At 47.0% G+C, this 26,712-nt stretch overlaps 1 protein-coding gene across 1 annotated transcript in view; it reads left to right on the top strand.

The window, feature by feature from the left end:
• The first annotated feature begins 978 nt into the window (after positions 1-978).
• Positions 979-26,712, top strand: part of rab4b (RAB4B, member RAS oncogene family) — a 33,904-nt gene continuing 8,170 nt past the window's right edge. The window contains exons 1-8 of the mRNA XM_078430959.1: positions 979-1,074; positions 2,439-2,570; positions 7,956-8,100; positions 10,326-10,440; positions 17,379-17,441; positions 21,372-21,526; positions 24,731-24,826; positions 26,092-26,252. Coding sequence (XP_078287085.1) covers positions 979-1,074; positions 2,439-2,570; positions 7,956-8,100; positions 10,326-10,440; positions 17,379-17,441; positions 21,372-21,526; positions 24,731-24,826; positions 26,092-26,207 — 918 coding nt within the window. The 3' untranslated portion in view covers positions 26,208-26,252. The remainder of the gene's footprint in view (positions 1,075-2,438; positions 2,571-7,955; positions 8,101-10,325; positions 10,441-17,378; positions 17,442-21,371; positions 21,527-24,730; positions 24,827-26,091; positions 26,253-26,712) is intronic.

The following is a 26,712-nucleotide window of genomic DNA, read 5'->3' as shown; positions in this document are numbered from 1 at the left end:
GAGAGGAGGGGTGTGGCTGAACATTGTCTAATCTATCTGATGTTCTTTGCATGTTTGAAATTATCTTTGCATTTTAGCAGTAAGATTCCGGGACTTAATGCTGGTGGGGGTATCTACTATTTTACTTCACATGTTCAGGAGTCTGGCAGAAATGTATTAATTGCTTTAACCTGGTTACTTGCGCAACTGGTTGCTAGGCCACTCGAGAAGTAACTAAAAAAAAATCAGCATTCTTGTGTGAGCTGGAAACACTCGCAGTGAATGTTCAACACAGAAGCAGGCCATGTGAAGCAGGCCATGTTGCAATCTTCTGCCCTGTGTTGGCAGATTACCCACCCTCAAGGTTATCGGCAAATCCCAAGCGGTTTTGTTACAATCCACAAGTCATCTCGTGGTCCTTGCGATCTCATTACGTGCCACTTTGGCAACTTGACTCAATTTCTATGTCCAGCACTGCCATTCCACAAGTGGGATTCTTCTGCAACTTAGCCGAAGCCAAGATCAAGTTAATTATTGCACTAGTTTAGAGATATAGCGCGGAAAAAGGTCCTTCGGCCACCGAGTCCTCACCGACCAGCGATCACATTAACACTAACCTACACGTACTAGGGACATACACACACTGGAGACAATTTTACATTTACACCCTTTACAAACCTATACATCTTTGGAGTGTGGGAAGAAACTGAAGATCTCGGAGAGAAACCGTGCAAGTCGTGGGGAGAACGTACAAACTCGCCCGTAGTCGGGATCGAACCCGGGTCTCTGGCGCTGTAAGGCAGCAATACCGCTGCGCCACCGTGCCGCCCTAAAGCAGCTCCTAACGACCCTTTGGGACCCGACAGAGAATAGACATGATTTGAACGTTTATTCGTCTTAAAGTTTGCTTTAAAGTTTTTGAATCCACATTAATTATTAACTTTTATTCATTAATTCCCAGGGTGTGAGAGTTTCTGGCTAGCTTGACATTTATTGACTATGGTTTACGTCAAAGTCTACTCAAGTCGAGTTTATTATCGTTTGCACAAGTACCGTGAAAAAAAAGTACAATTAAAAATGTTGCAGCAGCAGCAGGTACTTAAACTGAGACAACACACAAAATCGTAAATTATACAGAAAATCTACCTAAAACTGGGCATAAATTCTAGAAGACGGTGAAAGGGAAACAAAAAAAACAAGACATTAATGTAAAACATAATGAAGAAAACAAGGTCATGGAGGTGCAAGAAGTGGTTTGTGGTGTTAGCTTGCTGAATTAGGATTAGGGCTATGTAGGTCAGATCAAGAAACTAGACACAGAAAGCTGGAGTAACTCAGTGGGACAGGCAGCATCTCTGGGGAGAAGGAATGGGTGATGTTTCGGTTTGAGACCCTTCTTCTCGACCTGAAATGCCACCCATCTCTCCAGAGATACTCCAGCATTTTGCGTCTATCTTCGGTTTAAATCAGCATCTGCAGTTCCTTCCTGCACAGATCAAGAAACTGATAGTTATTGCTCTTTCTGAACCTGGTGGCGTGGGGATTCTGGCTTCTGTACCTCCTGCCGGAGGGGACCAGTGAGAAGAAGGAATGGCCTGGATGTTACCTAAAGGCATCACCTCATGTAAATACTATGGATCTTGGAGGCTGAACCTGTGATGGATCGGGATGCAGCCCCTTGCATTTTCCCCTTAGCCACGCATGCTGAACCATCCCATGATGCCAGCAGTCGGGATACTTTCCACAGTACGTCTGTAGAAGTTTATTTGGTGACATGCCGATTCTCTTTGAATTTCTCGCACAAATAGAGTTGCTGGCACGCCTTTTTAGTGATTAGATCTGTGTGCTGGGCTCAGGACAACTCATTCGAGATGTTATCATATCATATCATATATATATACAGCCGGAAACAGGCCTTTTCGGCCCTCCAAGTCCGTGCCGCCCAGTGATCCCCGTACATTAACACTATCCTACACTCACTAGGGACAATTTTTACATTTACCCAGCCAATTAACCTACATACCTGTACGTCTTAACACCAAGGAATCTGGTGCTGCTAACTCACTCCACTACTAACCCACCAACGACCCACAAAGATACTTGTGCCCATGATATGAACTCTTGGTGATGTCAGTAGCATGACAGTAAGAGGGAGAATCAAAGATACTAGAGGAGCAAGATAGACCACTCGACCCTAAAAACCGTAGTATGTTACGCCGCCATTTTAGTAGGCAGAAACTTGCAGAAACATTTAAAGAAAAGCAACAAAAATCTGTGAGTTGATAGATGAGATATATTCTGCATTTTAATGGTGTCATCACACATACTGTTCCCCCAAAACACTGATTACACTGCGAGAGGCATAGCGAACGGCAGGTTTTACCTACTAAAATGGCTCCATTGCGTACCACACTTCAGTATAGGCGATTTCAATGGAGTGGTTCATCTTGCTCCTCTAGTATCTTTGCATTAGACCCCATTTCCCGCTGGCCCGTGAGCCCCAGCCTAACGTGGCGGCCATCTTGCCGGCGGAGTCCCTGACGCATCTACCCACGTGGTCCACTGCTCCACAACACACGCCTGATCCAAAGGTAAGACACAAAATGCTGGAGTAACTCAGCAGGTCAGGCAGAATCTCGGGAGAGAAGGAATGGGTGACGTTTCGGGTCGAGACCCTTCTTCAGACTCGACCCGAAACGTCTGAAGAAGGGTCTCGACCCGAAAGGTCACCCATTCCTTCTCTCCCGAGATGCTGCCTGACCCGCTGAGTTACTCCAGCATTTTGTGTCTACCTTCGATTTTAACCAGCATCTGCAGTTTTTTTCCTACGGACAAGAACAAGAGGAACATCCTCGTTGTATAGTCCCTGACAGAAGCTGGGAGGTAGACCCCTATAAGCATGAGAAGACAGACAGCTCCACTCTATTATCTTTGGGGAGAGTAGAGGTCTGATTCTGTGTTGAAATTTAAATGGTTCAATGGTGCTTCATTGGCACGTGTGTACTAGACGGCGATATTCTTTTTGAGCACATCATCATCAGATCTTAAGGCAGTCTGAAGAAGAGTCTCAACCCGAAATTTCACCAATTCCTTCTCTCCAGAGATGCTGCTTGTCCTGCTGAGTTGCACCAGCTTTTTGTGTCTGTCTTTTGCAAGGATCTTAAACTTACACGGATCGCCTTGAACTTGAAAGGGATCCCTGTTATCATCTGAAGAAGGTAAGACACAAAAATCTGGAGCAACTCAGCGGCTCAGGTCAGCATCTATGGAGAGAATGAATGGGTGACATTTCGGGGGCGAGACTCCTCACATCTGAAGAAGGGTCTGGACCCGAAACGTCACCCATTCCTTCTCCAGAGATGCTGCCTGACCCGCTGAGTTGCTCCAGCATTTTGTGTCTACCGAACATTAATTATAGTTTAGTTTGAGATACAACATAGAAACAGGCTCTTATAGACAATAGACAATAGGTGCAGGAGGAGGCCATTCGGCGCTTCGAGCCAGCACCGCCATTCAATGTGATCATGGCTGATCATTCTCAATCAGTACCCCGTTCCTGCCTTCTCCCCATACCCCCTGACTCCGCTATCCTTAAGAGCTCTATCCAGCTCTCTCTTGAATGCATTCAGAGAATTGGCCTCCACTGCCTTCTGAGGCAGAGAATTCCACCAAATGGTTCAATGGTGTGTTGGGCCACCAAATCTGTGCCGACCAGCGATCACACCGTACACTAGCACTATCCTACATATTAGGGACAATTTACAATTTTTTGCGAAGCCAATTAACCCACAAACCTGTACGTCTTTGGAGTGTCGTCGGAAACCTGGGCACCTGGAGAAAATGCGCGTGGTCACAGGGAGAACATACAAGCTCCATGCAGACACCACCATAGTGAGGATCGAACGTAACATGGGTTAGTGACATTTCACGTCGGCCCCTTTCTTTAGATTGCAGAAGGGTCTCAACCCGAAATTTCACTTATCCATGTTCCCCAGGGATTCTGTCGGACCCACTGAGTTACTGCAGCACTTTGTGTCTTTTTTAGTCTACAGAGTGCTGGACTGGCCAGATCCAATTAAACCTACGGTCTTGTCAGTTTTCTCAAGTCTAACTCGACACATGTTATTAGGGGAAGACACAAAATGCTGGAGTAACTCAGCGGGACAGGCAGCATCCCTGGAGAGAAGGAATGGGTGACGTTTTGGGTCGAGACCCGTCTTCAGACTGATGTCAGGGGGATGGGCTGGGACACAAATTGGGGTCCAATTAGGCTCCGGTCCTGTAATGTGGGCTCTCTAGAGTGTGTTCTGCTATATAGTTAGACATTCGATCACCTCTATAACAGCTCTGTGTTGGCCTTAAATCATTGTGCACCTTCAAATGTATGTTGTCATGTAGGGTTTGAATCAATTTCCAGGACTTTTCATCCACTGATGAGGGAAGTATGGAAAGCTGCGACCAGTGCCAGCGTTATTCCCATTCCGGTGTCGTCATTCAGATTAAGTACACTTCTTTTGTTTCCTAGAATAGACTCCTTTCAAAATGTAATCACCCTCAGGAGAGACGGTTAGAGTTGTGGGAGATGTTCCTAAGTGCTCAAGTCTAATGGAATGAAATGGACTCCATAGCTCTCCAATGGCTGGGACAAGCATGCGCAGTGAGAGGCTGGGGTTCAGCAAGGAGTCAATCCCCTCAGCATCCAAACTCCTAATGCCTTTCCACTAGTAGCTTAGATCGTACAGGGTTTTGCCCTTCTAGAATAAGCATTAATATATGGGCGCCACGGTGGCGCTGCGGTAGAGTTGCTGCCTTGCAGCGAATGCAACGCCAGATTCCCGGGTTCCATCCCGACTACGAATGCTGTCTGTACGGAGTTTGTACGTTCTCCCCGTGACCTGCATGGGTTTTCTCCGAGTTCTTCGGTTTCCTCCTACACGCATGTTTGAGAGGGTGTACAGGTCTGTAGGTTAATTGGCTTGGTAAATATAAAAATTGTCCCTGGTGGGTGTAGGATAGTGTTAATGTGCGGGGCTCGCTGGTCGGCGCGGACCCAGTGGGCCGAATGGCCTCTTTCCTAAAAAGTCTCTCTAAAAAGTAGCAGTGCCGGAGGCCCGGGTTTAATCCTGACCATGGGTGCTGTCTGTACAGAGGTTGTACGTTCTCCCCACGACCGCATAGGTTTTATCCGGGTGCTCCGGTTTCCTCCCACATTCCAAAGACGCGCAGATTTGTAGGTTAATTAGCTTCTGTAAATTGCTCATATCTAGAATATCATGTTCTGGCTTTGTTTCTCTAACTGGGGAAGCATGCTGTGATGGGGAAGTGCAGCAAAGGTTCACCAGATTAATTTCTGGGATGGTGCGTTTGTCATGGAAGAGGAGCTTAACCAAACTGGGTTTTGAAGGATGAGCTGAGCCTGAACCGTCCAAATTTCTTATGCGGCTTGCCAAGGTAGATGCAGGGACAATGTTTCCCGTGGCTGCGGTAACTAGAATTAGCGATTTTGTTTTTAAAATAAGGTGTCAACCCCTCTATCCTCATTCAGAATGGAGATGAGAATTACTTATTACCAGTCTGAAAAATGGTCCCGACCTGAAATCTCAGCTGAACCTTTTCTCTGGAGATGCTGTCTGACTCGCTGAGTTACTCCAGCACTTTGTGTCTATATTCTGGGAATTACTTAAGGCCGGCGCAATGAATCTTTGGAATTCTCTGCCTGACATGTCTTTGGATACTTTGCTGCCGAGTATATTCCAAACCAATACATTTAAAAATATTAAAGGAATCAATGGATGGGTATAAGTGAAGTTGATGTAATAAATCAGCCTTGGTTTTATTGACCGAATAAGCTCGAGGAGCATTGTGGTCTAATTATTCTATTATTGATGGACACAGAATGCTGGAGTAACTCAGCAGGTCAGGCAGCATCTCTGGAGAAAAGGAGTGGGTGATGTTTCCTGGTCGGGAAGGGTTCTAACCCTAAAACATTACCTATTCCTTTCCTCCAGAGCTGCTGGGCATCATATCAAGGATTCTGACCCGAAACATCACCTATTCCTTTCCTCCATAGATGCTGCCTGACCCGCTGTTACTCCAGCATTTTGTGATAATGCTTCGTTATAAAACAGCAGTTCCTTCCTACACATTCTAATGTTTTATGTTCTTCAACGAACATACTCAAAGTAAAGATTACAATACAATACAATATATCTTTATTGTCATTGTACAGGGGTAAAACGAGATTGGGAATGCGCCTCCCATGCGATGCAATAAATTAATTAGCTAGTCAGTATTAATTTGAACAACCCAATGAAACAAATTAGAACAGTTTTAAAACAGAATAAAGTGCATGTTGATCTGTGCCGGATCACTGTGCGATGTGACCATCCGGCTCAGCAGGACCGGTTCATAGCAGCTATGGCCCTGGGAATGAAGCTGTTCCTGAGTCTGGAGGTGCGGGCGTAGAAGGCCTTGTATCGTCTGCCCGATGGTAGAAGTTCGAACAGACTGTTGCAGGGGTTGAGGGGTCTTTGTGGATGCTGGTGGCTTTTCTGAGGCATCGTGTGTTGTAGATGCCCTCCAAGGCTGGTAGCTGTGTTCCGATGGTCCTCTGAGCTCTGCTTCAGTATTCTGTATCAACATCTAGCCGCATCCTCCCCTCAAAAGCTTCTCCTCTTGTTATTTGGAGCGCTGAGCCGCACAACTGGTCTCTGCTTATTTGAAATCCCAATGGTACAGCACTAGGCCCAGTTTCCAGCACTCGCTTTAACCTAACCTGACCTTGTGTCCTGCTCCCTTTAAACTTGCCAGTACTTTAGAGTCATAGAGTCTTACAGTGTGGAAACAGGCCCTTCGGCCCAACTTGCCCACACCGGCCAACATGTCCCATCTACACCAGTCCCACCTGCCTGCATTTGACCCATAGCCATCTGAACCTGTCCTATCCATGTACCTGTCTAAATGTTTCTTAAACGTTGCTTTTAAGAGCGCAATGTGTTTATCCCCACAACGTTTCAACCTTGTTTCCCATTCTCCCTTCAAACATCACCGGGCCCCTATTTCCCGTGCTCCGTCTAAACTCGCTGAATTCACTGGAACTGTGTGACGTCTTAAAATAAATTTGTGTGTTGTTGTTTTATTGTTAGGGATAATACCCTAGGGTCTGGAAAATCCTCTGGTCCAGCATCACCCAAGTCCTAATGGTGCCAGATTATTGTTGGTCCACTATGCACAGCGGCGGTATTGAGAGACTGTCATAGTCATAGCACTTTTAACATACATCCTGTAGCTCTGTTTAATCAGCTTGCAAAGGTTAACAATTCCCTCTCGGGCGGAGGATGAAGCTTTGTAAACAACAGCCACCTGCTCAGGTGTAGGAAGGGTGAGGCACCCGACATTGTGGCCTCTTTCCAACATGTACAGATTCTCCTCGACTTACGGTGCTTCGACTTACGATATTTCGATGGTGCGAAAGCGATACACATTCAGTAGAAAACGCACTTTGAATTTTGAATTTTGATCTTTTCCCGGGCTAGCGATATGCATTTACGACTTACGATATTTTGGATTTACGATGGGTTTATCGTAAGCCCATCATAAGTCGAGGAGCGCCTATAGTTGTACAGCCCTTCAGGTCAACTTGCCCTTGCCGATGAAGATGCCCCATCTACACCAGTCCCACCTGCCCCTGTCCTTATCCCTCGAAACCTTTCCTATCCATGTACATGTCCAACTGCTGCAGTAGTACGTGTCTCAACTACCTCCTCTGAAGATGGGACTCTACCCAAAACGTTGTCTATCCATGTCCTTCCAAGGTGCTGCCTGACCTGCTGAGTTACTCCAGCACTTTGTGTTTTACATAGAATAGCTTTCCTTGCAAGGTGCCTGCTATCCCCAGAAATGTACCACAGTGCTGGCGTGACGTGAGAATTGACTGAGGCCCTTGAGTTGCTTTAAATGTGTCCGCTCGCTTCGAGACGGTGCAAGTTCATTCCACTGTATCTTTTACTCTTATTGATTCTGTTTGTCTTCCACTCACAGATTTCCTGTTTAAGTTCCTGGTTATCGGCAGCGCGGGAACAGGGAAGTCGTGTCTTCTTCATCAGTTTATTGAAAACAAATGTAAGTCTGACATTTAAATGGAGCTTGCTTCTTGTGGCTGGAGCCTTGCTCTACGCGCTGCCGGTTTGCATTCACTGCGGGGCCTTGCCATGAGATGACCCAGTTTAATTTAGAGGTACAGCACGGAAACAGGCCCTGCGGCCCACCGAGTCCACGCCGACCAGCGATCCCCGCACACTAACACTACCCTACACACACTAGGGAGAATTTAAAAAAGATTTATACCAAGCCAATTAACCTACAAACCTGTACGTCTTTGGAGTGTGGGGGAAAACCAAAGATCACGGAGAAACCCCGTGCAGGTCACGGGGAGAACGTGCAAACTCTGTTCAGACAGCACCCGAAGTCGGGATCGAACCGGGGTCTCTGCCTCTTGGTCTCTATTCCAATGTGCAGTTTCTTAGATCTAGCTCTTGGGAATCAAGGGATATGGGGGAAAAAAAGGAGAAATGGGGTACTGATTTTAGATGATAGGCCGTGATCTTATTAAATGGCGGTGCTGGCTCGAAGGGCCGAATGGCCTACTCCTGCATATATTTTTCTATGTTTTTCACATTCACAGAGTTTTTGCCTGCTTCTTCTCAGACAACCCAGTTCAGTTTAGTTTATGGTCAAGTGTGCCAAGGTACAGTTGAAAACCCAGGAGGTCCACATTGCTGTAACCCCGGCCCACTATGTCCTTTCTACTGAGTGGGCCAGCTATTTGCATGATGGGGTACAGTTGTACGTGGACCGCTTGCTGCTCCCTGCAATGACTCATTAGTCCTTTCTGCCTTGGAACACATCTGCAGGCAGGCCATTCCTTTGAGAGGGGATTGACACTGAAACTAATCTTACAGTCCATTAAATGTACTTTCCACTTTGGCCCATGAAGCAGGAGCAGCAAACAGATTTGTTTTTTCTACGTCTCTTGTGATTTACTGATATTTTGTGGTTTATTTAGTGGAAGTTACCCCTCCAGTCCTCTCTCTCTCTCTTTTTTTCTTCTCTTTCTCTCTCTCTTTCTCCCTTTCTCTCTTTCCCTCTTTCTCTCTTTCTCTCTTTTTCTCTTTCTCTCTTTCTCCCTTTCTCCCTTTCTCTCTTTCCCTCTTTCTTTCTCCCTTTCTCCCTTTCTCTCTTTCCCTCTTTCTCTCTTTATTTCTCTCTCTCTCTCTCTCTCTCTCTCTCTCTCTCTCTCTCTCTCTCTCTCTCTCTCTCTCTCTCTCTCTCTCTCTCTCTCTCTCTCTCTCTCTCTCTCTCTCTCTCTCTCTCTCTCTCTCTCTCTCTCTCTCTCTCTCTCTCTCTCTCTCTCTCCCTCTCTCTCTCTCTCTCTCTCCCTCCCTCTCTCTCTCTCTCTCTCCCTCCCTCTCTCTCTCCCTCCCTCTCCCTCCCTCTCCCTCCCTCTCCCTCTCCCTCTCCCTCTCCCTCTCTCTCTCCCTCTCTCTTTCTCTCTCTCCCCTCCTATCCCCCTCTCTCTCTCTCCCTCTCTCCCCCTCTCTCTCTCCCTCTCTCTTCCCCTCTCTCTCTCTCCCTCTCTCTTCCCCTCTCTCTCTCTCCCTCTCTCTTCCCCTCTCTCTCTCTCTCCCTCTCCCCCCCCCCAATAACTGTGGTTACTCTATGAACTGTGGTTGCTCTATGAATGTGTAAAATTATAAAAGGACTGGACAAGCCAGATGCAGGAAAAAAAAATCCCAATGTTGGGGGAGTCCAGAACCAGGGGCCACACAGTCTAAGAATAAAGGAGACGCCATTTAAAACTGAGGTGAGAAAAAAAACGTTTTCACCCAGAGAATTGTGAATTTGTGGAATTCTCTGCCACAGAGGGCAGTGGAGGCCAATTCACTGGATGAATTTAAGAGAGTTAAATAGAGCTCTAGGGGCTAGCGAAATCAAGGGACATGGGGAGAAGGCAGGCATGGGTTACTGATTGTGGATGATCAGCCATGATCACAATGAATGGCGGTGTTGGCTCGAAGGGCCAAATGGCTTCCTCCTGCACCTATTTTTTTATGTTATCTACCACACCTGTAAGGTCCCTTTCATGCTACATCCCCCCTACCTGTTCTGTCCCAGAAATAGCCACCCAACCTAAGATCCAAACTGATTATGATCAGTTTTGATATACTCCTTCACTATCCAGCGCTGAAATTAGTAGCTGGTCGTTGCTGTGAATTTTATTGTGCGATGCCTATTCTCTTTGCTGTCCGGAAATGCTGTGCTTAACCATCTCGATGTGCTATCTCCAGTCAAGCAGGATTCCAATCACACCATCGGCGTTGAGTTTGGATCGAAAGTCGTTAACGTCGGGGGCAAAAGTGTTAAACTACAGATTTGGGACACGGCAGGGCAAGAGCGTTTCAGGTGAGACAGACACCTGCAATTATATGCTGGAGTAACTCAGCGGGTCAGGCAGCATCTCAGGAGAGAATTGAATTGAATTACCTTTATTGTCATTCAAAATGAATTGAACGAAAATCATTTGCCATGCAGCCAAAACAGTACAGAGTAAAAGACACAAGACACACAATTTCAACACAAACATCCATCACAGTGAATCCTCCAGGCACCCCCTCACTGTGATGGAAGGCAAAAAAAAATTCTTCTCTCTTCCCCCGTGCTTCTCCCACGGACAGATATTTCGACTTCTGCCGAGGCTCCCGAGGCGACCGACCCTGGCAAGGAGATGGAAGGTCCCGCGGCCGAGCCGCGCCGGGCGATGAAAAGTCCCGCGGCCGCACGGTGCCAGGCGACGGAAGGAATGGGTGACGTTTCGGGCGAGACCCTTCTTCAGACTGATGTCAGGGGAGGGGGCGGGACAAAGGTAGAATGTAGTCGGAGACAGGAAGACTGGTGGGAGAGCTGGGAAGGGGGAGGGGGATAGAGAGGGAAAGCAGGGACTATCTGAAGTAAGAGAAGTCAATGTTCATACTGCTGGGGTGTAAACTACCCAAGCGAAATGTGAGGTGCTGTTCCTCCAATTTGCGCTGGGCCTCACCCTGACAATGGAGGAGGCCCAGGACAGAGAGGTTGTATTGGGAATGGGAGGGGGAGTTGAAGTGCCGAGCCACCAGGAGATCAGGTAAGTTAAGATGGACTGAGCGGAGGTGTTGAGCGAAACGATCGCCGAGCCTGCGCTTGGTCTCGCCGATGTAGAGAAGTTGACACCTGGAACAGCGGGTGCAGCAGATGAGGTTGGAGGACGTGCAGGTGAACCTCTGCCTCACCTGGAAAGACTTTTGTGTGTACCTTTGATTTTAACCAGCATCTGCAGTATTTTTCCTACAGCTGCAATTATATCTTTGTTTACCTGTACATTTCCCGACAGAGGTCTATCCATTGGTTTGCAGTTATGAGAATTGGAAGGGACCTTGCTGTGTGGTGCCCAGGTACAGCCAGGTTTCATTCCTGTGGACTTTTCACAACTCGAATGGTTTCACAAGTTCACAAATTATAGGAGCAGAATTAGGCCATTCGGCCCATCGAGTCCACTCCGCCATTCAATCACGGCTGATCTCTGCCTCCTAATCCCATTCTCCTGCCTTCTCCCCATAACCCTTGACACCCGTTCTAATCAAGAATTTGTCTATCTCTGCCTTAAAAATATCCACTGACTTAGCCTCCACAGCCCTCTGTGGCAATTCGTTTTACAGATTAACTACCCTCTGACTAAGGTTTACTTCGGAAATGTAGCCAGCCCCGAGTTCTATGGTGTTAAGAAATGCTAAAATATAAGTGCCTGTCGGTATTTAATTTCCAAGTGAACCTGTACCGTATCGTTAACCCTTGCTGTGATATTCGCACTGTTTTGCATTAACTACCCCACACAAAACCTAATGTCTTGCACCAATTCACTTCTGCTTGTGCTCCACAGAAGGCTGTGGAGGCCAAGTCAATGGATATTTTTAAGGCAGAGATAGATAGATAGATTCTTGTTTAGTACGGGTGTCCAGGGTTATGGGGTTAGGAGGGAGAGATAGGTCAGCCATGATTGAATGGCGGAGTAGATTGATCCCTGGGATGGCGGGACTTTCATATGAAGAAAGACTGGATAGACTAGGCTTGTACTCGCTGGAATTTAGAAGACTGAGGGGGGATCTTATAGAAACATATAAAATTCTTAAGGGGTTGGAGAGGCTAGATGCGGGAAGTTTGTTCCCGATGTTGGGGGAGTCCAGAACCAGGGGTCACAGCTTAAGGATAAGGGGGAAGTCTTTTAGGACCGAGATGAGAAAACATTTCTTCACACAGAGAGTGGTGAGTCTGTGGAATTCTCTGCCACAGAAGGTAGTTGAGGCCAGTTCATTGGCTATATTTAAGAGGGAGTTTGATGTGGCCCTTGTGGCTAAAGGGATCAGGGGGTATGGAGAGAAGGCAGGTACAGGTTACTGAGCTGGATGATCAGCCATGATCATATTGAATGGCGGTGCAGGCTCGAAGGGCCGAATGGCCTACTCCTACACCTATTTTCTATGTTTCTATGTTTCTAGACTTGATGGGCCGAATGGCCTAATTCTGCTCCTATCATTTATGATCATATGATCACTTACAAAGAAGGGTCTCGACCCGAAACATCACCCATTCCTTCTATCCAGAGATGCTGCCTGTCCTACTGAGTTACTCCAGCATTGTGTGTCTATGGTCATTTATGAACTGTGCTTCCAGATGCAAGTCTAATGTGTCTATTTGCTTTTTATGGCCTCATCCATTATTGCCAGGCATTTGCACACTTTATCTATTTTTAGACGCACTTTTTTCATGAATCTACAATCTCTTTCAATGTTTTCTTATCCCTTTATTGACCCACATCTGCTCAACCTCCAAACTTTATGCAAGTACTGCCCATTATTCTTTTACCCCCATTTTAAAATCAGCAAATATTTTCACCTCCTTTTCTTAGTTTAGTTTTCTTTAGAGATACACCGCAGGAACCGGCCCTTCGGCACACCGACCAGCGATCCTCGCACATTAACACTACCCTACACGCACACACTAGGGACAATTTTACATTTACACCGAGCCAATTAACCTACAAACCTGTACGTCTTTGGATTTCTGATGACCTAAAGAAACGACCACAGAAACATGATCCAAATGACATTTTCTGGGACTCCGTGACCGTCTCAATGCCATCACCTTTTAGAAGGATGAGAGGAGATCTTATCGAAACGTATAAGATTATTAAGGGGTTGGACACGTTAGGGGCAGGAAACATGTTCCCAATGTTGGGGGAGTCCAGAACAAGGGGCCACAGTTTAAGAATAAGGGGTAGGCCATTTAGAACTGAGATGAGGAAAAACTTTTTCAGTCAGAGAGTTGTGAATCTGTGGAATTCTCTGCCTCAGAAGGCAGTGGAGGCCAATTCTCTGAATGCATTCAAGAGAGAGCTGGATAGAGCTCATAAGGATAGCGGAGTCAGGGGGTATGGGGAGAGGGCAGGAACGGGGTACTGATTGGGAATGATCAGCCATGATCACATTGAATGGTGGTGCTGGCTCGAAGGGCTGAATGGCCTCCTCCTGCACCGATTGTCTATTGTCACCAGCCAGACAGGTGGGATCGAAGCCTGTTCACCATTCTGTGCCCAATGAAGTGAACTGAGCACCTGCTGGATCACTGCTTCTCAGAGCGGCACACGATGGAGATTTGCCAAACCCAAATGAGTCAGAAGAGTCTGGCGTTTAATTCCTGCTCTGGCTTCGGAAACAAAGACAGAGACAAAATGGTGGAGTAACTCAGTGGGTCGGGCAGCACCTCTGTAGAGGAGGAATGGGTGACGTCTCGGGTCGGGGTGCTTCTTCAGACTGAAAGTTCTCCCTTCTCGCTGCTCCACCTTAAGTGAGTTAACTCTGCGTTGACTTTGGTTCAGTATCACATTGAACATGCATTAGTCCAGCACAGGAACTAAAACTGTTGTTTTCACACCTTACCCTTCCATGTCTCTAGTTTCCCTCTCCCCTGACTCTCGGTCTGAAGAAGGGTCGCAACCTGAAATGTCACCCATTCCTTCTCTCCGGAATGATTCCTTCTCTCAGGATAATTCTCCTTTATCGTGTATCTGTACACTGTGGACGGCTGGATTGTAATCATGTATTGTCTTTCCGCTGACAGGTTAGCACGCAACAAAAGCTTTTCACTGTACCTCGGTACACGTGACAATAAACTAAACTAACCAATGGGAAGGCAGCTGTGTCGGAAGGAACTGCAGGTGCTGATTTAAACTGAAGATAGACACAAAAAGCTGGAGTAACTCAGTGCGACAGGCAGCATCTCTGGAGAGAAGGAATGGGTGACGTTTTGGGTCGAGACGGTCTGAAGAAGGGTCTCGACCTGAAACGTCACCCATTCCTTCTCTCCAGAGATGCTGCCTGACCCGCTGAGTTACTCCAGCATTTTGTGTCTATCTTCGGTTTAAACCAGCATCTGCAGTTCCTTCCTACTGATTTTGGAAACAGCAGGATCAGGATATGGCAAATAATGGAGATGCTAACCCAGTGCCGCTCCTAATGGGGAGAGAGTTTAGTTAGGATCTGCTCGCAGATCTGAGGGGTAAGGTTTTCATGCAGAGGGTGGTCAATACAGAGTGAGCTGACAGTGGGGGCAGATACTATTCCGTTTTAAAGGCAAATTCTTGGATAGGGAAGGAGCAGTGGGATACAGGCATAATGGGGCAAATGGAAATGGTCACGGTCGGCATGGACAAAGTGTTCTGTAAGGGCCCATTTTTTATTTTGTAAGTTTCCCAGATATAATGGTGATGGCGGGACTGTCGCATGTTGAAAGACTGGAGCGACTGGGCTTGTATACACTGGAATGTAGAAGGATGAGAGGGGATCTTATTGAAACATGTAAGATTACTCCAAAGACGCACAGGTATGTAGGTTAATTGGCTGGGCAAATGTAAAAATTGTCCCTAGTGGGTGTAGGATAGTGTTAGTGTGCAGGGATCGCTGGGCAGCGCGGACCCGGTGGGCCGAAGGGCCTGTTTCTGCGCTGTATCTCTTTAAAAAAATCTAAAATTATTAAGGGGTTGGGCACGTTAGAGGCAGGAAACATGTTCCCGATGTTGGGGGAATCCAGAACCAGGGGCCACAGTTGAAGAATAAGGGGTAGGCCATTTAGAACAGAGACGAGGAAAAACTTTTTCACTCAAAGTTGTGAATCTGTGGAATTCTCTGCCTCAGAAGGCAGTGGAGGCCAATTCTCTGGATGCTTTCAAGAGAGAGTTAGACAGAGCTCTTAAAAATAGTGGAGTCAGGGGGAATGGGGAGAAGGCAGGAACAGGGTACTGATTGTGGATGATCAGCCATGATCACAGTGAATGGTGGTGCTGGCTCGAAGGGCCGAATGGCACCTATTGTCTATTGTCTATAATGCGTGGATTAAACAATAATCACATGCATGTGAGCAGTGGATGTGAAGCTGGCCCCTTTCCCTTCATTGCTGCATCTGAAGGTGATGCATGCACCAAGCCCGTCGCACTCTATTCCCCTCCTGCCGTGGGCGTGACTGCAACGGCTGTCAAGTCACTGCAGGAAAAATAAATATCTGTCATTATGCTGCTTGGCCCAGTGCTTTTCTGACAAAAGATCAGAGCAAATCAATAAATAGTTTAACCGCTGTCAGAGAAACAAAGCCAGTGTGTGGAGGAAAATAATCCCAGCGCACTGCACGGTCAAGATGATGCCTGAAATAGCTCGTTCCATCATCCATCCGTTCCTCTTTGTGCCGATGGATTCAGGCTCATCAATCATCTTGCACGTTAATGTGCGAGTCACTTCAGTGGGTTCTGCTTTTTCTTTCCAAAGTGAATGGAGAAAGGAAATGGACGCCTAGACACAATGCTGGAGCAACTCAGCGGGACAGGCAGCATCTCTGGGTAGAAAGAATGGGTGACGTTTCGGGTCGAGACCCTTCCTTCAGACCCTTTTAGCGGAGATAGTGTTCATAGAAACATAGAAAATAGGTGCAGGAGTAGGCCATTCGGCCCTTCGAGCCTGCACTGCCATTCAATATGATCATGGCTGATCATCCAACTCAGTAACCTGTACCTGCCTTCTCTCCATACCCCCGATCCCTTTAGCCACAAGGGCCACATCTAACTCCCTCTTAAATATAGCCAATGAACTGGCCTCAACTACCTTCTGTAGCAGAGAATTCCACAGACTCACCACTCTGTGTGAAGAAATGTTTTCTCATCTCGGTCCTAAAAGACTTCCCCCTTATCCTTAAGCTGTGACTCCTGGTTCTGGACTTCCCCAACATCGGGAACAATCTTCCCGCATCTGGCCTCTCCAACCCCTTAAGAATTTTATATGCTTCTATAAGATCCCCCTCAGTCTTCTAAATTCCAGCGAGTATAAGCCTAGTCTATCCAGTCTTTCTTCATATGAAAGTCCTGCCATCCCAGGAATCAATCTGGTGAACCTTCTCTGTACTCCCTCTAAGGCTAGAATGTCTTTCCTCAGATTAGGAGACCAAAACTGTACACAATACTCCAGGTGTGGTCTCACCAAGGCCCTGTAGGGTGGTAGGGCCAGTGTACGGCTGGAACAGGGATTGTCCCTGGAAAATCTACGCGTCGCAGCCAAGCCCAACATTGTCCTTGCTAAACGACGTACATAGAAAATAGAAAATAGGTGCAGGAGGAGGCCATTTGGCCCTTCAAGCACGGATGTGAATCAGGATGATCAGGGACACAAATTCCTAAAGGTACATCCTTGTATTCTGATGCTATGGCCTCTGGTCCGAGCCAATCCCACTAGTGGAAACACCCTCTCCACATCCAATTTATCTCGGGCCCTTCACGATTTGGCAAGTTTCAATGAGGTCTGTATGTTCATCCAGAGTTGCTGCCTGGATAACCTGCTGAGTTACTCCCAGCACTTTGTCTTTTTTGTTGTTGTAAATCAGCATCTGCAGTTCCTCATTTCTACTGTTGAAGACCATTAGGAATAAGGGGTAGGCCATTTAGGATCGAGATGAGGAAAAACTTTTTCACGCAGGGAGTTGTGAATCTGTGGAATTCTTTGCCTCGGAAGGCAGTGGAGGCCAATTCGATGTACGTTTTCAAGAGAGAGTTAGATTTAGCTCTTGTGGGGCTAAAGGAATCAAGGGATATGGGGGAAAAAGCAGGAACGGGGTACTGATTGTGGATGATCAAACATGATTATGTTGAATGGCGGTGCTGGCTCGAAGGGCTGAATGGCCTACTCCTGCACCTAATTTCTATGTTTCTATGCCATGTTCTGTGAACCAATTTTAAGCACACATTTGCCTAACCTTTCCCTTTCTTCTTGCAGGTCAGTAACAAGGAGTTACTATAGGGGTGCAGCAGGGGCACTTTTGGTATATGACATTACCAGGTAAGTTCCATTTATGTTCCACTGCACTTTAGGTCATTGTAGGTAAAAGAATGCAAAAGCGGTTGGTAAGTCCGATGAAAATAGAATATTCTGAATAGACAATAGGTGCAGGAGCAGGCCATTCGGCCCTTCGAGCCAGCACCACCATTCAATGTGACCATGGCTGATCATTCTCAATCAGTACCCCGTTCCTGCCTTCTCCCCATATCCCCTGATTCCGCTATCCTTAAGAGCTCTATCTAGCTCTCTCTTGAATGCATTCAGAGAATTGGCCTCCACTGCCTTCTGAGGCAGAGAATTCCACAGATTCACAACTCTCTGACTGAAGAAGTTTTTCCTCATCTCCGTTCTAAATGGCCTACCCCTTATTCTTAAACTGTGGCCCCTGGTTCTGGACTCCCTCAAAATTTGGGAACATGTTTCCTGCCTCTAACGTGTCCAACCCCTTAATATTATCATAACAAGACAGTATTGAGTTTCTTGTGCAGGAAGGAACTGCAGATGCTGGTCTGACTCAAACGTGAGGAAAAAAAAGCTGGAGTAACTCAGCGGGGCAGGCAGCATCTCGGGAGAGAAGGAATGGGTGACGATTCGGGCCGAGACCCTTCTTCAGACTGATGTCAGGGGAGGGGGCGGGAACCAGTCAGTCTGAAGAAGGGTCTCGACCCGAAACGTCACCCGTTCCTTCTCTCTCTCCCGAGATGCTGCCTGTCCCGCTGAGTCACACCAGCATTTTGCATCGACCAGCAGCAGACAAGTGCATGGGGGAAGTAAAGTCCTGCATTTCTGTGGCGCCCATTTGCGGAAGAGTCCGTGGCTCCCTCCAAGACGGGCGGCCTCGCGTTGCAGACTTTAGGGCTACGGCGTGGAAACAGGCCCTTCGGCCCACCGAGTCCGTGCCGACCCGCGATCCCCAAAAAACATCAGTCTGAAGAAGGGTCTCGACCCTAAACGTCACCGATTCCTTCTCTCCCGAGATACTGCCTGCCCCGCTGAGTTACTCCAGCTTTTAGTGTCTAACATTGTTTCTTGTTGCACATTTCCAGCATCTGTATTATTTTGTAATGCTTGAAGTGCCTTTTTCTATGGAATTTGTCCAAATGTATTGCCTGGCACCGTGTGGCAGAATGGTCACGTGCGGTGCCTGGCATATGTTTGACTTGCACACTTTAAAAAAATGTACTCGCTGCATTTCAAGCGCGTGACCCCTGCGTAAAATATGAGCGGCCTGTGCTGTGAATCTCGTTTGTGAGACTTTGTTTCACAACTGCATCTTTTTTCCTATTTCTCAAGCAAACCTTCAGTGGCCAAAACAATTGTGCTTCCCGTCACACGGGCGTGCAGATGTCATAGAGTCACAGAGTGATACAGTGTGGAAACAGGCCCTTCGGCCCAACTCGCCCACACCGGCCAACAATGTCCCAGCTACACCTAGTCCCACTTGCATGCGCTTGGTCCATAACCCTTCAAACCCGTCCTATCCATGTACCTGTCCAACAGTTTCTTAAACGATGGGATAGTCCCAGCCTCAACTACCTCCTCTGGCAGCTTGTTCCATACACCCACCACCCTCTGTGTGAAAACGTTACCCCTCGGATTCCTATTAAATCTTTTCCCCTTCACCTTGAACCTATGTCCTCTGGTCCTCGATTCCTCTACTGGGTAAAAGACTCTGTGCATCTCTGTGTTTACAATAAATTTTCGTTGGGTACAAACCCACAGTATAAATAGGTGTCAATAGTTTGAAAGATTTAATCTCTGTTTAATGTGCTGACTGCCGTACTGCAGTTGACGTGTGTTTACTCTGGTTAATACACACTCTCGAGCCAGGCTTTTCAAGCCTAGAAGTACGGTCTTTTGGAACAGGAGGTTTGGGAAGCTTCACACGGTGAACAAGCAAGCATGTACGCCTGACCCTGGTTAATCTAAGGTAGACACAAAATACTGGTGTAACTCTGTGGGACAGGCAGCATCCCTGGAGAGAAGGAATGGATGACGTTTCTGGTCGAGACCCTTCTTCAGGATGGTTAATCTAGGGCCAACAAGTCCAGGATTGGGACCGTATAATCTGCAATCGAATCCTTTTTTAGACTTAAGAAATGCATGGTTGAAACCAAGCCCTTCGGCCCATCGAGTCCGCACTGACCATCGATCACCCCGTCAAACTAACACTATCCAACACACTAGGGACAATTTACAATTTTACAGAAGCCTATTACCCTACAAACCTGTACGTCTTTGGAGTGTGGGAGGAAACCGGAGCACCTGGAGAAAACACACGTGGTCACGGGGGGGTGGAACGTACAAACTCCGTACAGACAGCACCCGTAGTCAGGGTTGAACCCGGGCCTCAGGCGCTGTGAGGCAGCAACTCTACCACCGTGCCACCTGGGTGCAATGTGAAAATGTTATACACCTACCACTGGAATTTATTGAAACCCCACATATCATTCTGTAAGAAAATAACTGCAGATGCTGGCACAAATCGAAGGTATTTATTCACAAAATGCTGGAGTAACTCAGCAGGTCAGGCAGCATCTCAGGAGAGAAGGAATGGGTGACGTTTCGGGTCGAGACCCTTCTTCAGTCTGAAGAAGGGTCTCGATCCGAAACGTCACCCATTCCTTCTCTCCTGAGATGCTGCCTGACCTGCTGAGTTACTCCAGCATTTTGTGAATAAATACCACATATCATTCTAATATATTAATACAAATAATGTCAATAACAGCAATCTATGTAATCTACACCAGTGATATAGAAAGTAGGAGTGTCTTGGCATACACCACACAAACCATTTAAAAACAAACACAGGCAAAGGACTTGATAAAAAGTCTTTGAAAAGGGCAAACCTTTTCAAAGTCAAAGCAGCTGTATGCTTGAGAGCCTTGTTTACCCAAATAAACACCAATATGTTGCTCGCACAGAGAACCATAGTCATCATAGAGCATAGAACAGTACAGCACAAGAGTAGGCCCTTCGGCCCACAATGTCCATGCCGAAAATGATGCCGAAACCAACCTGCATATCTCGACATTCCCTGCGTATCCGTATGCCTATCCAAAAGTCTCTTAAATGCCACAATAATATCTGCCTCAACCATCATTCCTGGCAGTGCGTTTGTGCCAATCGACACCGCGTGTTCAGAGGGAGATTGAGCAAGGGAGAGGTTGGGCTGGCTCTTCCTCCACTTCAGGTGGTTTGGGGCTGGGCGGTGGGAGTGACAGGGATGGCGGGTGTCCCCAACTTGCCCGCTACGTTCAGTTCTACCGGCAACTGATCTGCGGATGGGAGGAATAGATCGGGTAGACGCACAGAGTCTCTTGCCCAGAGTAGGGGAATGAAGAACCAGAGGACATGGGTTTAAGGTGAGGGGAGAAAGATTTAGAGGCACCTGAGGGGTAGCTTTTTTACATAAGGTGGTGGGTAAGTGATAGACGAGATGCACGAGAACATGGGAAGGAAAATAGACAATAGACAATAGGTGCAGGAGGAGGCCATTCAGCCCTTCGAGCCTGTACGCACCGCCATTCAATGCGATCATGGCTGATCACTCTCAATCAGTACCCCGTTCCTGCCTTCTCCCCATACCCCCTCACTCCGCTATCCTTAAGAGCTCTATCCAGCTCTCTCTTGAAAGCAATCAGAGAATTGGCCTCCACTGCCTTCTGAGGCAGAGAATTCCACACCTTCACCACTCTCTGACTGAAAAAGTTCTTCCTCATCTCCGTTCTAAATGGCCTACCCCTTATTCTTAAACTGTGGCCCCTTGTTCTGGACTCCCCCAAATGGACAGAGCAGGAGATAATTTAGCCCTTTGACCCAGTTCCATCATTCCATTAGGTTATGGGTGATTGTATCTTGCCTTGATTCGATAAAGCGTGTCCGGAAATATAGTAACGAGTCTGTGTATTATTTTCTGTCTTTATGAAGCCGCGAGACGTACAACGCACTGACAAATTGGTTAACGGATGCCCGCACCCTCGCCAGCCCTAATATCGTCATTATTCTCTGCGGGAACAAGAAGGATCTGGACGCGGATCGAGAGGTCACGTTCCTAGAGGCATCGCGCTTTGCACAAGAAAACGGTAACGCTTTGCGGTGCGGTCATTGCACAGGAACATACCTGGTATTTTTCTTTGTAACAACAGATTTATTTATTTTTGCTTCATAGAAACATAGAAAATAGGCCATTCGGCCCTTCGAGCCTGTACGCACCGCCATTCAATATGATCATGGCTGATCATCCAGCTCAGTAACCTGTACCTGCCTTCTCTCCATACCCCCTGATCCCTTTAGCCACAAGGGCCACATCTAACTCCCTCTTAAATATAGGCAATGAACTGGCCTCAACTACCTTCTGTGGCAGAGAATTCCACAGATTCGCCACTCTCTGTGTGAAGAAATGTTTTCTCATCTCGGTCCTAAAAGACTTCCCCCTTATCCTTAAGCTGTGACCCCTGGTTCTGGACTTCCCCAACATCGGGAACAATCTTCCCGCATCTAGCCTGTCCAACCCCTTAAGAATTTTGTACGTTTCTATAAGATCTCCCCTCAGTCTTCTAAATTCCAGCGAGTACAAGCCGAGTCTATCCAGTCTTTCTTCATATGAAAGTCCTGCCATCCCAGGAATCAATCTGGTGAACCTTCTCTGTACTCCCTCTAAGGCTCATCTCATTATTGTGGCTACACACCATGATCTATCTTAAAAATGCAGGATATGAAACAATGGGAATATTACATTTAAAAACAGGAAAATAACCTGGAGGTTTGGAGAGCTTCAGTTTCACTACTGAGTGCTGTATTTACGGAAACACCCATTTAACAAATATAAATGTAATTGATTATTGCAAGAATAAAATATACAATACAAAACATTGTTACCAAATACCAAACCCACCACCGCGATACAAAATCACCCAATTATCTAAATAAATAGTCCTAAATGTTACACTCTTGAACAACTATAACGTGGAATTCTCTGCCTCAGAAGGCAGTGGAGGCCAATTCTCTGAATGCATTCAAGAGAGAGCTAGATAGAGCTCTTAAGGATAGAGGGTATGGGAAGAAGGCAGGGGCTATGGGAAGAAGGCAGGGTATGGGAAGAAGTCAGGGGGTATGGGAAGTAGTCAGGGGGTATAGAGGGTATGGGAAGAAGTCAGGGGGTATGGGAAGAAGGCAGGAACGGGGTACTGATTGAGAATGATCAGCCATGATCACATTGAATGGCGGTGCTGGCTCGAAGGGCCGAATGTCCCACTCCTGCACCTATTGTCTGTTGCCGTGCTTATTAACGATGCATTCCACCCCCCGCGGTGCCCAGCCAGGGCGCCCAATCCCCCAGGGTGCCTGTGGACAGCGCGTGGTTCCTCTCTGGTACCACCCGGGCGCGGAAAGGCTCTGTGGGGGAGGGCCACAGTCTTGGGTCCTTCCACTGCTGCACATCGGGGGGCAGAGTGTGGTGGAGATGCCCCTCAAACAAGGGAAGGGATTTCACCCCAAGGGTCACGTGAGCGGCGAGGATGTCGGTTAAAATGGCGTACACACTCCCTGCGTTACGACGCATTGAATGTACAGTGCCCTCCATAATGTTTGGGGCAAAGACCCATCATTTATTTATTTGCCTCTGTACTCTGGGCGGCACGGTAGCGCAGCGGTAGAGTTGCTGCTTTACAGCGAATGCAGCACCGGAGACTCAGGTTCGATCCTGACTACGGGTGCTGCACTGTAAGGAGTTTGTACGTTCTCCCCGTGACCTGCGTGGGTTTTCTCCGAGATCTTCGGTTTCCTCCCACACTCCAAAGACGTACAGGTATGTAGGTTAATTGGCTAGGTAAAATGTTTTTAAAAAATTGTCCCTAGTGGGTGTAGGATAGTGTTAATGTGCGGGGATCACTGGGTGGCACGGACTTGGAGGGCCGAAAAGGCCTGTTTCCGGCTGTATATATATGATATGATATGATATGATATGATACTCCACAATTTGAGATTTGTAATAGAAAAAAATCTGCACAATGTCAGATTTTAATAAAGGCCATTTTTATACATTTTGGTTTCACCATGTAGAAATGACAGCTGTGTTTATACATAGTCCCCCTATTTCAGGGCACCATAATGTTTGGGACACACGACTTCACAGGTGTTTGTAATTGCTCAGGTGTGTTTAATTGCTCCTTAATGCAGGTACAAGAGAGCTCTCAGCACCGAGCCTTTCCTCCAGTCTTTCCATTACCTTTGGAAACTGTTATTGCTGTTTATCAACATGAGGACCAAAGTTGTGCCAATGAAAGTCAAAGAAGCTATTGTGAGACTGAGAAACAAGAATAAAACTGTTAGAGACATCAGCCAAACCTTAGGCTTACCAAAATCAACTCGAAGGTATTTATTCACAAAATGCTGGAGTAACTCAGCAGGTCAGGCAGCATCTCGGGAGAGAAGGAATGGGTGACGTTTCGGGTCGGCATTTTGTGAATAAATACTTTCGATTTGTGCCAGCATCTTCTTATACCAAAATCAACTGTTTGGAACAACATTAAGAAGAAAGAGAGCACTGGTGAGCTTACTAATTGCAAAGGGACTGGCAGACCGAGGAAGACCTCCACAGCTGATGACAGAAGAATTCTCTCTATAATAATGAAAAATCCCCCAAACACCTGTCTGACAGATCAGAGACACTCTTCAGGAGCCAGGTGTGGATTTATCATTGCTGTGACCCAAACATTATGGTGCCCTGAAATGGGGGGACTATATAAACATTGCTGTAATTTCTACATGGTGAAACCAAAATGTATAAAAATGGCCTTTATTAAAATCTGACAATGTGCACTTTAACCACATGTGATTTTTTTTCTATTACAAATCTCAAATTTGTAACGTTGTGAAAACAGAGAGGATGAGACGGAGTTTCTTCCCACAGGTCATCAGGACTGTTAACTCCCATATCACCAGGGACTCATTTAATTTACTGTTTTGTAGTTTTAGCACAATCCGCAGGCGTTGCTACTTTCATTTCACTGCACATCTTGTATATGTATGTGACAAATAAACTTGACTTGACTTGAAATTGTGGAGTACAGAGGCAAATAAATAAATGATGGGTCTTTGTCCCAAACATTATGGAGGACAGTGTATGTTTAGACTCCGAGAATGTTTGAAGAATCTTTTGCACAGTACCTGTTTTGTATATATTTTTTACACAAAATTAAGTTGTTTTTAAAGTACCCAGGGATAACAGCACGTCACTGAATGTTTCTGGAGGGCGTACCTGAGGTTATTTGGTCTTTCTGCCTTAGAGTTGATCTTCCTGGAGACCAGTGCACTGACCGGAGAAAACGTGGAAGAAGCATTTCTGAAATGTGCAAGGACTATCTTAAATAAAATTGAATCAGGTAAAGAAAAAAAACAGACGCGAGGAACTGCAGGCGCTGGGTTACAAAAAAAGACACAAAGTGCTGGAGTAACGCAGCACCTCTGGAGAACATGGATGGCTGAGGTTTCAGGTTGGGACCCTTCTTCCGACTAAAGCAGGTCCTGACCTGAAGAAGGGTCTCCACCTGAAACGTCACCCATTCCTTCTCTCGATGCTGCCTGTCCCGCTGAGTTACTCCAGCACTTTGTGTCTTATCTTTGGTTTAAACCGGCATATGCAGTTCCTTCATTCACACTGCCTCCGATCACGTGGGTTTTTTCCTCTGGGTGCTCCAGTTTCCTCACACAATCTAAAGACGTGCGGGTTTTGTAGGTTATTTGGCTTCTGTGAACTTGACTGTAAATTGACCCTAATGTGTAGGATAGTGCTAGTGTACTGGGTGATCGCTGGTCAGCACGGACACGGTGGGCCGAAGGGCCTGTTTCTATACTGTATCTCTAAAGACTAAAGTCTAAATGCTTAAGTGGAGGGGAGGAGATTTTGTCTCCTTTTATTTTGCTGAGACTAAATCAAATCTTCTGCTTGGGTAAATGTCAAAGATCCCTTGGTGTTGTTGTGTGACTGTGTAGGGAGTTCTTATTGCATCTCAACCGTTCTTTAGAAGTGTTTGGAAGGTTTTACTCCATTGATGATGTTGCATTAATGCAAATTGTTGCTGATTTAGATATTTCTCAGTGGATTGAGATGAAATGATATGATATATTATTTTCCACAAGACCAGTTTTACCAGCAGATGTGTCTAGAATTTAATTCTTCCACACTGTGGGGTTAATTAACAGGTAAAACAAGCTGACTATTTTAAATGGATTGGGTTTTGAGCCTTGCAATTCTCTTTGGTTTACAGATTGTGGCAGTGATGATAACTAATAGTTTAAACTTCTTCTTGCGTGTGGCGTGCACAGCCTAAAGTTATAGGCCAAGGGTGGACATCCAGGCCAGGGCAGCAGCAGTTGCTGGGTGGATGGCCTTGATGCCACCAGGGAAAAGCCTCAGTGAGCAGCCGTTCACCATGTGTGGGATGGTCTGGTCTGGATATCCGCAGACGCACTTGCGTCCCCACATTTATTGGCCAAGTATGTGCATATACAAGGAATGTGCCTTGGTGCACTGCTCACAGATGACAGCACAAACATTTTGTGCCTTGCCTTCGATTTTAAAGCAGGGCCTACAGTCGCTCCCTATGCTCCCTTTAAGTGCGGCTCCTTGTGCTTTGTGAACTTGCAGGCGAGCTCGACCCTGAACGCATGGGCTCGGGGATCCAGTACGGCGATGCCTCGTTACGCCAGCTTCGCCAGCCCAGAAGCATGCAGGCACAGAACAGACAGCAGTGCAACTGCTAGGCACAGCGGTGGCGTCCTGATGCCGCGGAGCTCATGTAAAAGCAGGTACGGTCAACACGCAGGGTCGCCAACCGTCCCCTATTAGACCGGGGACATCCCATATTTTGGGCTGAATTAGTTTGTCCCGTACGGGACTGCCCTCATCCCCGTATTAGTGGGGTTGCCAACTTCCTCACTCCCAAATAAGGGACAAAGGGTGACGTCACCGTCCCGCGCCCCACGTGACCTCACCCAGCCAGCGGCCACGTGCTCCCGCTCTACCAATGGCGGCCGGGAGACGGGTTGCTATGCAACCTCCGTTAGGCGGCCGCCCGGGCCTACACTGTTCCAACCTCCGGAAGGTAGGCACAGATTTTATTCAGCATCTGCAGATTTTTCCTACCGACACTGTCTGGGCCTACAGCTGCCCCTGGGCCTACAGCGGTCCCCGGGCCTACAGCACCCCCCGGGCCTAATACGCGACAAGGGCGGTCCCGTACAAGACAAGCCAATTGAGGCCAAAATA

Source organism: Rhinoraja longicauda, chromosome 41, assembly GCF_053455715.1.
Source record: "Rhinoraja longicauda isolate Sanriku21f chromosome 41, sRhiLon1.1, whole genome shotgun sequence".
Lineage (NCBI taxonomy): Eukaryota > Metazoa > Chordata > Chondrichthyes > Rajiformes > Arhynchobatidae > Rhinoraja > Rhinoraja longicauda.
The sequence above is the reverse complement of the archived record's forward strand: the minus strand, read 5'-3'. Positions and strand labels throughout refer to the sequence as shown.